General features: G+C 43.6%; 1 protein-coding gene across 2 annotated transcripts in view; it reads left to right on the top strand.

The window, feature by feature from the left end:
- The window catches only part of MEMO1 (mediator of cell motility 1), a 45,145-nt gene that overhangs the window by 675 nt on the left and 29,388 nt on the right, over positions 1-15,082 (top strand). For both annotated transcript variants that reach the window (XM_089669707.1, XM_089669706.1), the window contains exons 2-3: positions 8,581-8,662; positions 9,016-9,084. In XM_089669707.1, coding sequence (XP_089525833.1) covers positions 8,581-8,662; positions 9,016-9,084 — 151 coding nt within the window. The remainder of the gene's footprint in view (positions 1-8,580; positions 8,663-9,015; positions 9,085-15,082) is intronic.

A 15,082-nucleotide genomic window follows, 5' to 3' on the forward strand; every position in this document is an offset into this window, starting at 1 on the left:
GACCCTGTCATTGCATCCTACTAAGACACATGGAGTGTGATTGTGTTCTATGGGGGGCTGAGTGATATGGCAGGGTGGAAGTGTGCCCCCCAATGAGCAGTATCCCCACTAAAGAGACCCTGTCATCGTATCCTACTAAGACACATTTAGTGTGATTGTGTTATATGGGGGGGCTGGGTGATATGGCAGGGTGGAAGTGTGCCCCCCAATGAGCAGTATCCCCACTATAGAGACCCTGTCATCGTATCCTACCAAGACACATGGAGTGTGATTGTGTTCTATGGGGGGCTGAGTGATATGGCAGGGTGGAAGTGTGCCCCCCAATGAGCTGTATCCCTACTAAAGAGACCCTGTCATCGCATCCTACCAAGACACATGGAGTGTGATTGTGTTCCATGGGGGGCTGGGTGATATGGCAGGATGGAAGTGTGCCCCCAATGAGCAGTATCCCCACTATAGAGACCCTGTCATTGCATCCTATCATGAGACATGGAGTATGATTGTGTTCTATGGGGGGCTGAGTGGTATGGCACCATGGAAGTGTGCCCCCAATGAGCTGTATCCCTACTAAAGAGACCCTGTCATCGCATCCTACCAAGACACATGGAGTGTGAATTGCAATCTATGGGGGCTGAGTGATCTGGAATGATGGAAGTGCGCCCCCAATGAGCTGTATCCCCACGAAGGAAACCCTGTCATCGTATCCTATCAAGAGACATGGAGTGTGATTGTATTTTATGGGGGGTGCTGAGTGATATGGCAGGATGGAAGTGCTCAAGAGACCCTGTCACTGCTTCCTACCAAGAGACATGGAATAGGATTATATTGTATGGCAGTGACAGAAGAAGGGGGGGGGGGGAATGTGGTAGGATGGAAGAAAACACACACACCTTTCTACTGACCAAAGAGACCCTGTCATTGCATCCTACTGTGAGACCAGGACACATGGAGTGTGATAATGTTGGGTAACAGTGATGGGGGCTGAGTGACATGGCAGGATGGAAGCAAACCCCCACTAGGTTTTATGCTCATTAAGGAGGACTGCATCCTACCAGGATACATGGGGGGGGGGGGGTCTGGGAGACACATGCAGTGTGCTTATATGGAATTGGAATGATGGATGCTGAGTAATGGAAGTGCACCCCCCTCCCATCACCACCACTGCCTCTGGGCTTTGTACTGATTAAACATCTGTTGTTACATCTACTGTGAGAGCAGGAGATGTGGAAGGGGTTGGGGGAGAAACATGGAGTTTGATCATATTGTTACGGATTGATTTGGGGGGGGAGGCTGAGTGATGGAAGTGCACCTCCCCCCCTCTGGTCTTTATACTGACAAAAGAGACAGTGTCATTACATCCTACAGTGAGAGCAGGACACATGGAGTGTGATTATGTTGGATGAGGGTGATGGGGGCTGAGTGACATGGCAGGATGGGATGGAAAAGCACCCACAGTACAGTGTTTTTATACTGACTAAAGAACCATGTCCCCACATCCCACCTTGGGAATGAAAACCATGGACTGTGGAGGGGAGGGGCTGGGAGATGCATGGAGTGGGATTATATTGTATGGAAGTGATAGGGGGATGGGAGACATGGCAGGATGTAAGTGCACCCCCACTGTTCTTTATGCTGATTAGAAACACCTGTCATCACATCCTATGAGACATGGAGTGTGCGTGGGGGTGGACAGACGTGTAGCAGGATTATATTGTATATAAGTGACTTGGCAGATTAAAAGCCCATTTACACTGCTGCTAAAACACATTTGTATTGTGGTTTACTTTAATAAAGGTGGCACGTGTTCCCATCCCAGCACTGCAGTGTGTTTTGTAAAAATGACCTGGTATTTTTTTTCATTTAATGCATTGGGAGGTCTATAGAAGTGAATGGCAATCTATGAGAAGGCATATAAAGCAAGCCATACATGCATAGATTTTTCCTTCAATGTCACAATGAATCTCCACTGCTGACTATATTGTTCTTAGTCTTCCTGCACACGGGCAGTGTGAAATCCTGCTATTTCTGGCCACCCAGGAAGTCCAGGTATACAGCCCACTGCCAGCAGCCTATCAAAATCAGACAAGCTGAACACTGTACCAAGCGGTACTCAGGTTTAGAACCATATGCCCCAAATGCAGGAATTCCTCTGTTCGGTGCATGTGGTCTTTAAATGCTAGTACTGCTCAGAACATCCATCCGCAGCATATTTCAACCTATCATTGATTTTGATGGCCTGCTGGCAGCAGGCTGTATGCTGTATCTGTGCCTCCTAGGCACCCAAAAACTCCAGGACTTGATGCAGATGGGCAAAACCTACCATGTGCACGTATACATGGATAGCCAGCACCCATGGCTGCATCAATATCAGTCAGTAACATCTGACTAGATGCAGTCACTGTTCTTCCAACTATTGTCCACCCGACTCCTTCAGCTTATTTTTAGTTGAAGTTTTATGTTCTAAGTGGGGCCGATGGGACAACCCACAACTTACATTTCAGCAATTTCGCAGGAATCATGAGCTTGCATTTTGGTGCTTTGGCAGCAGGTTTTAAGAAGGCTTGGTCCATGGCTGTTAACCCTGTCCACTCTAAATGCAAAAGCACATATTATGCATTGACACCACAACATTCATACCTAATTCTGCAAAAAATGCAGGTCCAAACCCATGTGTAGTTCTAAATGGGCCCTAAAAGTGCCACCAGTGTTCTGGTAGCGATTTAAAGAGACTCCTTCAGCATGTCCTACCCTGACAAGTAAACACAGGTTTGTAACCTGCATTACATGTACTTCTTTGCTGTAGCGGTTTGAGAGTCCTATGCAAAGTCATCATTTCCACAGTATGATTAGAAAGTCATCCTTTTCACGGGTGCCAGATTGAGACTTGTAGGCCACCTGCATTGATGGTCCCTTGGCCCCTAACATCACTGTGCTTCTGCTATAAGTGCCAAGATCTCTGTAGAAAAAGCTGCAATAAATCTGCTGGTCATTCTGCATTGGCATTTGCTGATGTTTTTATGAGATTTTTTTGTACTTCCAGAAGAAACCTAGTGATGACGTAGGATCGGAGGGAAAGGGGGACACTGCAAGCAGCCTGGAAGCCTGAGGATCCAACGCTCCTGGTAGTGTCTAATTATCTGGCTCTCATTTGTGGGGCTTCATATCTTTGCTGCAGCAGAGAGTACATCTAAAGCTGGGTATACAGTACATTGTCTGAAAATCAGCCTGACTTTCAGTCAGTGTGTACAGCAGTCTGTCCGGTCTAACAACCGGCTTTTGTCAAAGGGACATGCTGGATAGTCAGCATCCAATCAGCGTTTGCAACCAATGACTGTGAGCACTGATCAGTGTATTCTGCCTGGGGGAAGGGGCAATACAATACAATAGCGCAGCGGAGAAGATCAATGAACCAACATTACTTTTATAGCATAGGAGTCTGCAAGTTTTTATTTGTTCAGCCCAGCGGGTTAAACGAAAAAAAAAAACTGCACATACAGATTATCGCCTGTGTCTAGTTTCAGGGTAGAGGTGGTAAGTTGACGTATAGAGGTACTACAGTAGCTCTAAAATCTAACTGGCTGAATACTGGTTTACAATTGTTATTGTGTCGCTTTATTAACACATGCTTTCATACTTCTTTTTTATTTTTGCATCTCAGTGCTGTTGATCTTCTCCAGACTACATCCTGTCTACATGTTTGCACTGCAGCGCTGGCTGCTCATCATTGTTCGGGACCAGCTTCCCCATGTTGACAATATTTGGCTATACCTCTGTATGTGTCAGCATAGCTGCTTGTAATTTGCATCAGGGCACATGTGACAGTTGACAAAGCAGGAGCACAGTTGGAGGAAATGGACAGAACAAGGGCATTTGTGGTAGGATCAGTTGAAAACATTTGGAGTTGCTTTATCATGTATTTTAAAATGTATCTAAGCCCTTATTCTCAATGTCCCCCCCCCCCCCCCCCCCCCCAATGCTAGTTGTTTTCCTTATTGGTTCTGCTGCAATTGCTGTAATCCCTTAAATTATGTCAGATCAAGGCATACGTTTCTGCATAACACTAAGAATAGCAGTTCTAAACCCATTCACTAGTTTCACATGAGATTTGAACAGTGTTTTTAGTCTTAATTCTGTAGCTTTTATGGAAATAATACTGGTTATTCTGCCTACGAAAACCTAGTCACCCTTTAACAGGGGGGTGTCTGGATGACACTGGGGTTTATTTACTAAAGCTGGAGAGTCCAAAATCAGACTCCCTTCTGCATAGAAACCAATCAGCTTCTAACCTCAGCTTGTTCAATGAAGCTTTGGCAATGAAACCTGGAAGCTGATTGGTTTCTATGCAGAAGTGAGTCTGATTTTGCACTCTCCAGCTTTAGTAAATAAACCCCTGTGTCTCTGCCTTCCGATTCTCCTGCATTATTAAACTAGCTCTTAAAGTGATATTAAAGGCAGATTTTTTTTTTTAATAACAAACATGCCATACTTGTTCTGTGCAGTGGTTTTACACAATGCAGCCCCAATCCTCCTCTTCTTGGTTAGCCTGCAGTGCTCCTGGCTTTTCCCTCCTGCCCAGTTCCCTCAGAACAAGCACCCTGCTGTGTGGGCACCTGAGCAGTCTTGCTCCTGAGCCACTGCTCTGTGTGTCCATTCATACACTAGCATGGCTCAGGCCTGCTTCCCACTCTCCTCACTGGCTGTGATTGAAAATGGCAGGAGCCAATGGCTGCTGTCTCAGCCAATGAGGAGGAAGAGTCTGCGGAGAGCCACTGCTCTTGTGCACTCCACTGGATCGAGAGGCGGCACAGGTAAGTATTTTTTGGGGAGCTGCTGCACACCAAAGATTTTTTACCTCCTTGCATAGAATGTAAACCTTGAGCAATAACAACAACTATAAGTTAGCCATACAACAGATTCCTCCTTTTAAGCAAATGAGCTGGATGGAGGAATCCCCCCTTGGCCCCCGCAACCTCCCCCCAAACTGGAACATTATACTCCTGAGAGCTGCACCTGCCACTGTCAGATTATACCCATCATCGCCCAAAGCTGATTGGTTGCAGTAGATGAAATTTAGCTGGTGCACAGGCATGTTTCAGTGTTGTCACAATCGGGAATATGGTCCCTAAGACATGATGTGCGTAGTTGCTGGAGTGCATGGAAGTAGACAGGAAGTGGCTGTAAAGAAACTGCAGAAGATCAACAGCACTGGGATACAAAAATTCACTTAGGGTTTTTACATGCTTTAAAATTCTCATTCCACACTTCCTTTATTAGGATGACAGTGCTGACTTTGCATGTGCTGGTTCACGTGATAGGGTAGCTTTGTAAATGTCCTTTATTTATACTCTTGCATAAGGGCAAACACGTTCAGCATCAAGCATGTCACATCGTTGGACAGCCTGCAGAGCTTCCCCCAGCATCATTGGGTCTTCCTGTGAACATGCCGGCAGAAAAAGCGATAAAATAAAAACTTGGTGGACTTTATCATTATCTAAGTGGCCATATTTACCTAGTGTATGTGGGGGGCTCCAACACCACTGATATTTAGTTTCTCTTACTGCTATGATTTTGGCAGGTAGATTGTAAATGATAAAATTTGCAGAGTGAAATGATGCAGAAAAGGTTTGTGTTTTGTCAAGCAGTGTAGTTTTTTGCACGGTTTCATGAGCATATAGTGCATTAGCCCATGGCAGCTGTTCAATATTTTCTTTACCAGCAGAAATATGATTGTGATGGGTTCTTCATGTTTTTCACTGTTTTTTTTTGTAAGCAGTACTGTTACAGTAGTGGGTTATAATAAGGGCAGAACTTATGGCTACCTGAGTCTCCAGACCCCCAAATGGCCTATGGAGATCCTGAAATAGTTCTACACCTTAGTATTCTTCGTAAGAATTCAGTTTCAGCTTTGCAAGTATTTTAGACCTTTTTTTCAAAAGGTGGTTGGCAGTGACAGCCTTTTTATTTATATCCGTAAATATTTTCAGATAATCAATTATACACGATATACAGTATATACACATTTATGGTTTTGATATTTGTCACCATCAAATAATTTGCACAACGCTTACCACTGCACACGTTCCATTTCAAATATGTGTTCTACAGTTTTAAGAAATGCTTAATGCCTGGCTCCCTCCATCTTTGCAGTGGGGGTCGGGGGCCCTCTGTAAGAGTAGTATGTATAAATTTTTTTTTTTTAACCCTTCCTGTAATTGCATGTGGTTGTGGCATGGACCCATTCAACTCCATGGGCGAGCTTGACAAGCAGTGCGACCTGTCAAACTGCACTGCTAGTTAAAAATGCCATGGCAAATGAACACCCTCACCCATCTGTCATTTTATAGCTCAGTTGGGCAGCCAGTAGGGCCATAAAACTGTGGCTTAAACACCCGTTTTTACCGCCCTCCTGAAAGAGACTTTAGGTCAGGGCTTGACAAATTTGCATTGAATCTAGGAGCCAGCTAAAAAAAGGTTAGGAGACTTTTTTTTTTTAGAAAGAACAAACAGGAAAGAGACACTGGTTCGGGGATTTGAAATCACAGCTTTCTCTCCTCTCAGCACTGACAGGGCGGGCTAGACAGATTCTGATTGGTCAGCACTATCCATGAGACTGTGCTGACCAATTAGAATGCCTCTTGTCTGTATGCTGAGATGTATGGATAGGAGATTAGGCCACATAGATGTAAAATTCCTGGATCAGTGAAGCGGCATTCCGGTGCCTGACAGCCTCACCATAGCGACCTGCGATTTGTCGAGCCCTGCAGTACAACCCCCATATCACACAGTACATATGATCAGTACAGGAGCACCTCCATATGATTAGCACAACACAGGGGCCCCACACATTCTCAATGTGGCCCTCTCCCAGACATGTGATCAGAGCAAAGAAGAACAGTGTGGCTCCCTATCGGTATAATACCGGGGCCCCATATATGATCAGTGAAGGCCCCTCCCAGAAACGTGTGATCAGACAATGGTCTTCCTCCCTCAGAAAAGTCCCAATCCACTCAGGTTTAGAACGTAAGAAAACCTCTCACAAGAGAATCCTAGAGGCTGTAATTGCGCTCATACTTCTCTCATGGCTGGGTCTTTTAAAGAACTAAATCCCCAGAAGCAGTAGAAAAACCAGAGTTGTGTAGCATAGATTTTCTCTTTCAGTAGAACCTTTCTCTTTGAAGCAGAAGTAAGCTCCACAAATACTTTGTTCAAATGTCCATGGGGTCTCTCCCTCTGACTTGTTCTGGGTTTTCGACTGTCTTGATTGGCTGGTGTGGGATGACAACTTCCATGCGTGTGCAGTTCATTCATTCACCCCTGCACCAAGCCACTGTGCTGAGAATATACCCTGAGCTGTGCATATCCACCTCAGAGTACATTCTAAAGACTGAACAGGGAGACCAGTTTGTTTTATTGCAGAAGAGGCATAGCATAAATTGTTCAATGAAGTGCACGTATCCTGTTTGCACATATAAGTGGACCATACAGATCATGTCGTTGCCACTCTGTGATTGCCCAGGATGTCAGGGAGGGTGGAGGTAGCCCTCCCTTAACTTCCTGGGTTTTCTTTTACATTAACTTCCCCCTTTAGCTTCTATATGTCATCTGAATAGCAAACATTTCTTGAATTTTAAAGTAGAATCCCATCTAAAACTGGTCTTAAAAGTGCTGCTTCCCCATTCCTAACTAACCTGTGGAAAAAAGATACATATACTTGCCTATATTCATTCTGATTTGGTCCTGTCATGTGATCCCCTGTGTCAGCTAGCAGTGGCTGCTGACAAATGGAGAGAGCACCTTACAAAGGCTGTGAGAGCTGAGAGCCATGACGTCACCCATAGACTTCTATGGTGCAACCATTGTCGACTGGCTGCCACATGGGAGCTGGAACATGTAACCAGAGTAGGCTGAAAATAGATAAGCATATGTATTTTGTCTTTACAGCTTATTTAGTTTAGATGTTAGGAGGGGGAAGGGAGCATTTTGAGGACTAGTTAGGCTTTAGCTGAAATTCCCAGTTTACACCCATAACGCGTAATGCTGGTGAAGCATTATTTATGCATTGCTGCTGTTAAACTTGAATTGTTGGAGATCTGTTCATATAGTCATAACCGGTGTTTCTCAAAATCTCTGGTAGCGCTGAGACTGTTCCATCTGTACGGGTGCAGGAGTGTGTAAATCGCACAAATGGTCCTGCAGCTGCCCATGCGCAGGGGTACCATTAACATCTAATGGCACTCCCATGCACTGAAAAACGCAGTATAATTTCCCACATGCAGAAATGATTGGTGCCAAAGCGCAGTGCGGTTGTATTTTGAAAATTGTGAAGTCCCTTTTTTTTCCTTGCAGGTACAGCAACAAAAGTGGCACACAGAACCTAGCTAAAATGTGCATGCTATCTAGTACTTTTCACAGAAAGACCAATGAAATAGCATACTTTTAAAATGTAGACAATTAATACACTTCTAGTAGAGAATTTGAAATACTTGTTGGTATTATCTAAATAAAAATTTTGTAAACACCAGCTCGCAGTGTTCAATTTCTATTTTCACAGTTTGATGGCTTGGTTTATGATTTTTTTAGGGCCCCAGCTGAGTGCCCAGTTGGATGGTTGGCTGTCCCAAGCACAAACGTCAAAAAGACCTGCAAGAGCCATTATTGCACCGTAAGTATTGTGTATTCTGATTTAAACTTACTAGAAGTCATATTGTAATAAAATTTTAGATGGAAGGATTCATGGTGATTCTGCATTTACTAATATGTGTTGAGAATTGGCCTGACATAAGGCAGGGTTAATATAGCATAGTAAGTGCTGGTGGGGGTGGGGAATGTTTAAATTTAAAAAGTTTACCAGTTAAAAGTAATATTCTTTTTTTGCTTAGATCATGCAAAAATGGGCACTTTTTTTTTTTTTTTTTTTTGTTAAAGCAAATTAAAAAAAATTTGCTGCAGCTAAAATCATTTGTATGTTATCCTATGATATAAACAACCATGTTAACTCTAAATATTTCTAAACAGTCATGCTGGATATACCTACTGTGGATCCTGTGCTGCTCATGCCTACAAGCAAGTAGACCCTTCTATTACGTAAGGTTTTTTTTTGGATCAAGCTCGTCATATTTATCACTTTTGTGGGTTAAAGTGTATAGCATAATAAGTCTGATTGTAAAGTTTCTATTTTCAGTGTGGTCCAAACATCCAGTTTGGATGTAAAAAGGCCTAAAAGGTTTTCAAAAATTGGTCATATTACCAAGGCCTACTTTTTCCATGTATGAAACGGTGACTCCTGATGTCTTCCATCACCTCCAGCCTAGTGTCATATAACTGGTATGAGACATGGGTTCCACTGATTAGGTGAAGACTACGTCTTATTATGACGTTTCAATACGACAAAAATGTATAAAGTTGAGTGACAGATGTATATAGTCCAATCAACCAATATAACAGTCCATAAAATGGGGTGATCTGTGCTCCGTGTTGATAACTTCAGGGTAACCCCTTTGACAAACTGCTGGTGCACGAAACGCGCCAGCAAGGAGCACACCGGAGTGACGTCACGCCGCACACGACCGCGAGCAAGGCCGGCGGCCATTTTTGTTTATCATTTCCAATACCACATGTGAGTTTACCTTTTTTTATCTGGATTGTTCGCCTGATATTAATAAAAACATACTACACTATCAGCACCTATTTGTTCCTTGGCTTGGTCATTTCGAGCTCTATAAGGTGGAACCACATCTGGATCTGGAGTATCATCGTGGAGCTGTTTCTGATGGGTATGTGAGCGGAGTGTGACCCTTGTGTGTGAGCAGCATCATCCCATGTGTCCACATTTGAGCTTGATGACCCCGCAGCCCTAGACCAGACTTAGATGACCATATATAGGATACATCTGTTTTGCGCATTTTATTATGCGCTTCTGGTAAGTGCATAGTCTCACTGGTTCTCCGCACCTGAAGTTACCAACACGGAGCACAGATCACCCCATTTTATGGACTGTTATATTGGTTGATTGGACTATTCACATCTGTCACTCAACTTTATACATTTTTGTCGTATTGAAACGTCATAATAAGACGTAGTCTTCACTTCACCATTTATGCGCTCAGCAGCGCTCACTCTATATAGTTTTATTAAAACTATCAGTATGCATCATATGTCACTATTTTAGCGCTGCATATTTATTGCTTTTTACAGTTGTTTAGAGGTGCAGAGGTTTACCTTTTATATGCTAGCTGCTTTTACGCTTTTTTGCGCTCGCAACTAATTTACTGGGTTCCACTGATTGATTCCATTGTAGCAAACTGTACACCTCAGTCTTGAAGGACTGGACAGAAGGATATAATCTTGTTGAGGTGTGACGATAGAGGCACCCTGATCGCAGGGAGTCCTTCTGCCAGTCTGACTCACACAATACTCAATTTTGGATATTATTTTTAAGTCTAATGGGCTGCGCAGAGGCTAAGTGGTTAGTGCTTCTGCCTAGCAGCACTAGGGTCATCGGTCTGAGTCCCAACCATGGTACTACTTGCTTGGAGTCTGCATGTTCTCCCTGTGCCTGCGTGGGTTTCCTTTGGGTACTCTGGTTTCCTCCTACACTCCAAGCTAGTAGGTTAATTGGCTCCTGTCTAAATTGGCCTGTGTACTGTATGTATGAATGATTGTGAGTTAGGGACCTTAGATTGCAAGCTTGAGGGCAGGGACTCATGTAAATGTAAAATATATATAAAAAGCGCTGCATAAATTGGCAGCACTATAGAAGTACCAATAACAATAATAATTTTAGTAATGTTAATATATACAATATTTACCCAAAGCTGTATCTAACCATGCTCCATTGGAGCTTACCTTACAAATAACATTTCCACCAGTTGCTTGCTCCTGGAGAATGGGCCCATATTGGCTCAATGAACCTATGGTATTATATATACGGGGTTGGACAAAAATATGGAAACACTATATGATTTGCATATGTGAAAGTGACGAAATGTTTCACGGTGAAAGCGGAAGTGATGTAACATTCCTTTGCTTGCTTGTGTGATGAGACCTAGCTAACGGGTGGGAAGCCTCACCTTTCGTTCTACACTGCGTGTGCAGCTAGTAATACGTAGTCATGTCAGAGCTTACTGAGCCTCAAAGAGGGCAAATTGTTGGTGCCCGCTTAGCTGGTGCCTCTGTGACTGAAGTTGCCAATTTATTTGTAGCGTTCCAATGTACAGTGTCAAAGGTTATGATGGCATATAACAGACCTGGTCAATTGACCAAAAGAGACAAAAAAACATTGCACAGGATTGTGACTTGGAATAAGAAAGCTGCTGCAAAAGTGACTGCAGAGCTCAATCTCAATCTTCCAAAGTGCGTGTCCACAAAAACTCTGCAGAGGGAACTCCATAAGCAAAACATTTGTGGGCGAGCTGCAGCTGGCAATCCACTAGACTGATATTAATGCTCAGAAGTGGAGAGGGAGGTGCAACACCTATAAATTGTGGACTTCGTTCAATGGAAGACTGTAATATGGTCCAATGAATCAAATGTCACAATGTTCCCAACCACCGGACATAGTTAAGTGTGGCAAACCTTGTCATAAGGTTACGACCAGGACTGTCTCTTTTGCCGACGGTATAGCTTGGTGTGAGCGCAATCAGTTTGGGCAGCCATATCTTGGAATTCTGCAGGCTGCATCATCACCTTGAAAGGTAGAGTAACTGCCAGTGACTATGTACAAATTTTGGCCGACCATGTGCACCCAATAGAGACATTGTTTGCTGAAGACAGCACCATTTACCAAGATGCTAATGCTCTGATTCACACAGCTGGTGTTGTCAGATTGTGGTTTCATGAGCATGCAAAGAAAGTCTCGCACCTTCCCTGGTCGCCGTAGTCACCGGATCTCAATATCATAGCGCCACTATGGTCAGTTTTGGAGAACAAGATTAGGGTGAGTTTTCCGCCTCCGGCATCTCTGCGAGATCTGGAATGATTTTTGCATCAGATTTTATTATCCACCATCCAAGGCTGATACTGTATTTTTCAATTCCAAGGAGAATTCAGGCCATCTTGGATGTCAAATGCAGTCCAGCACCATATTAGGTAACAATTTCATTCTTTTATGTGGTGTTTCCATAGGTTTGTCCAACCCCTGAACATATAAGATCCGACTCCTTTGTCAGTATTAACACATTTATTATGTCTGTAGCAAACATCCTATGCATGCCAAAAGTGTGGCTTTGTTGGTCCAGCCCTATTCTGCCATAAAGCCGTAATACAAGGCATTGTCCAGAATTAATAACCAGCTTCTGGAAAATGTAAGATTTTAGGCACATCCCTACTGCAAGGGATAGCTAGAGATATAATAAATTGTGTGTGTGTGTGTGTGTATATATATATTTTGCTGACATATGCCCTCTTTAGTAAGAGTCTGGGTTGCAATACCCTTCTTTATTTAGTATATTAGTAGCTGATGGATGCTGAAAAGGAATCTCTCTCATCCATTGAGGGGTACAGGAAGCATAAACAAAAAACTGAAAGTCAGACTAAGATATCTTTGACGTCTCAGTGAGTAGACCGATCGGACCATGCATTAGCAGCTGCCTCCGTTACATAGGTACCTGGGGGTCTTTATTACCCACGTCTGCTGGTTTTTGCTGTGGTAGTGGTTAACACTGTGGGACTGAGAGCTTCTATCAGCCACTGGCTGGAGTGACACCCACGCTCTTTCCTGTCATACAGGTTGAAGCATTTCCCTGCATGAAAAGAGCCACTTGGAACTTCGATCCATTCCTGCTACCCGCCTTTAGTGAATTTAGTCACCTTCAGTCATCTGACCCTCACCTGCCATCAGCTTTCTGGGTTATTTGATTACCTAAGGTCTGCTTACCATGAGCCTTATAAATTGCTTTCCACCCCGTTGCAACATGACTAATTCTTGACATGCTATACTGGGTTCCCCCAGCTCACATTCCATGAACAGTTCTGGGGCTGCTTGCAGCTTGGCTTCTGGAAGTGCCAAAGTCCACAACCTGCTATCATGTGATCTGTTCCATCCTTAGTTTTCCTTGACTCTGTTGTGTGTGTGGCGCTCTTCCCTGTAGTTTGGGCTTTTTACCATGGTCGTGCAAGACTTTTTGTTCCAAATGACCTAGTTATTTGCTGACTGATCAGAGGTCACAAGCGTACTGCCATGCCCTCTCCTGCAGATCTTCTATTTTGGCTGCCAAGACTGACTAACTTGCTCCACTCCTTGACTGATGAGCTTGCCCCCAAGTAGTCAGTCTTCTGTTTTTATTCTGACGCTGAAGACTGTTTTGGCTCTTAATAATGTAGTACACACCACTCCGAAACTGTTGCTTCTACCAATGATGGTTCCAGCCTTGGGTCATTAAAAGTTCTAAGGCCAAAAGGACTTTTCACACGCTTTTCCAATTATTTTTCTGTGGAGATTAGAAACATCCAAATAAGCTGCTTACTCAACCTAAATGTTTGCTAGACTTGTATCCATTTAATAAGCATTTTGTGCAGAAGTAGTCTATTCCCACTGTGAATCCGGCAGTGTCCCGCCTTAACAGTACACTTACTATTCTGATAGAGAATCTGCCTGTCTTTCTCAAGCAATTAAAGTGCTTCCTAGACCTTTATGCAGGCCATAGACGGGTCGTTTATTGACCGAATTTTCATCCGCATGAAAAATCGGCTGATATTTACTCCGTTAGTGGGGCCTGCCCATCGGCCATTTTTCACGTATCTTCTCATTTATTTTTATCGGTCATGCTGGAAAATCCACGGAAAATGGCCCTTTTTTCGTGGCCATTTGTGGCATCGGTAATGATTTTTCGTTTATCGGCTGACAATTCGGCCGATAAATGGCCCGTCTATTGCCTGCATTAGCTAGTGGGCCCTGCCCGCAATTTTGTCTTGCTTTGTCAAACAATGTCTTACTGGTCTAAATCCCTCAAGTGATCTGACCACTGCCAGGGTTGATTACTTGCTTTATAGAATGTGTGGATCAGGTGGCTGTAGTGTTAAATTTCAGCTGTGATGGTTTGCTAGAAGCCTCTCATTTCAATTTTCGCATGTGTCTCTGATCAGTTCATATGTGCAGGTCACTTTAGTTAAAGAGCTGGACTGCAGAACCCTTGTGTAGTCTGGGTTCACACCTAAGCGTTTTGCATCTTGCAGAAACGCACTACAGTCCATTTAACCTGATTTCCTAAGGGACACATTCACATCTCTGCGTTTTCACCCAGTGCGTTTTCTGAAAAGGGTCAGGGACTTTTTTTAAACGTAAAATGTTGCGTTTTGGTTCAATAGACTTCAGTGGAAACGCTGCAGAAATGCATGTAGTGCATTTTTGACATGTTTTGATGTGTTTTAATCAGCTACAAGATGGCCAAAAACCATGTCAAATCACACCGCAAAAAGCATTGCAGAAACTGATTAAACGCACACTTCATAGGTGTGAACCTAGTTGTGAAAAGAGTTTGATCTGCATGTCCATTGAGTCAGTGTTTCTGCACCAGCTCTTGATAAAATCATTAAGAATGCCATTGGTGGAATGAGCACCCATTACCTCAGCAGAAGAAGCCTAAGGAACTGAACTCTTCCCCACTCATTCTTGATCATCATTCATGATCTTTGTGTGTTTTGCAACAATTTCAGCAAAATCGCACTGCAGTTGGGGTTCCTTTTATAAGAATTACAATCAAATGTGCGTTGCGCCTTTTGCTGCGCTTTTAGATCTATTCAAAATGTGGGCAGAATCGTGCTGATCTGCCCATGATTCTGAATCACTCGGGTGTGAGCAAGGCCGTAGGAAGACCCGATTCCCTCTTTTGTAATCCCAGATGTACCCTGTTTGGGTGCTCTGGCTTCTCGTGCCATCATCTCTAGGTGGCTTAGGCAGATCCCAGTTTATGATCTCAAGGATTGGGTTCCACCCTGTTTCTGTTGAGGCCCACTGCCAAATTTGCGAGTCATTTTTTTGACTTTAGCATCAAGCTTCTGTTTCCCAGAGACGAAAGGCTGCTACTTGGTCTTTTGTTCACTGGGTTCTAACAGGTGGATGTTGCGGCTGTTGATGCGGTTGTTG

Source organism: Staurois parvus, unplaced genomic scaffold (assembly GCF_062004578.1).
Source record: "Staurois parvus isolate SC_StPar_1 unplaced genomic scaffold, SC_StPar_1.0 ptg000081l, whole genome shotgun sequence".
Classification (NCBI taxonomy): Eukaryota; Metazoa; Chordata; class Amphibia; order Anura; family Ranidae; genus Staurois; species Staurois parvus.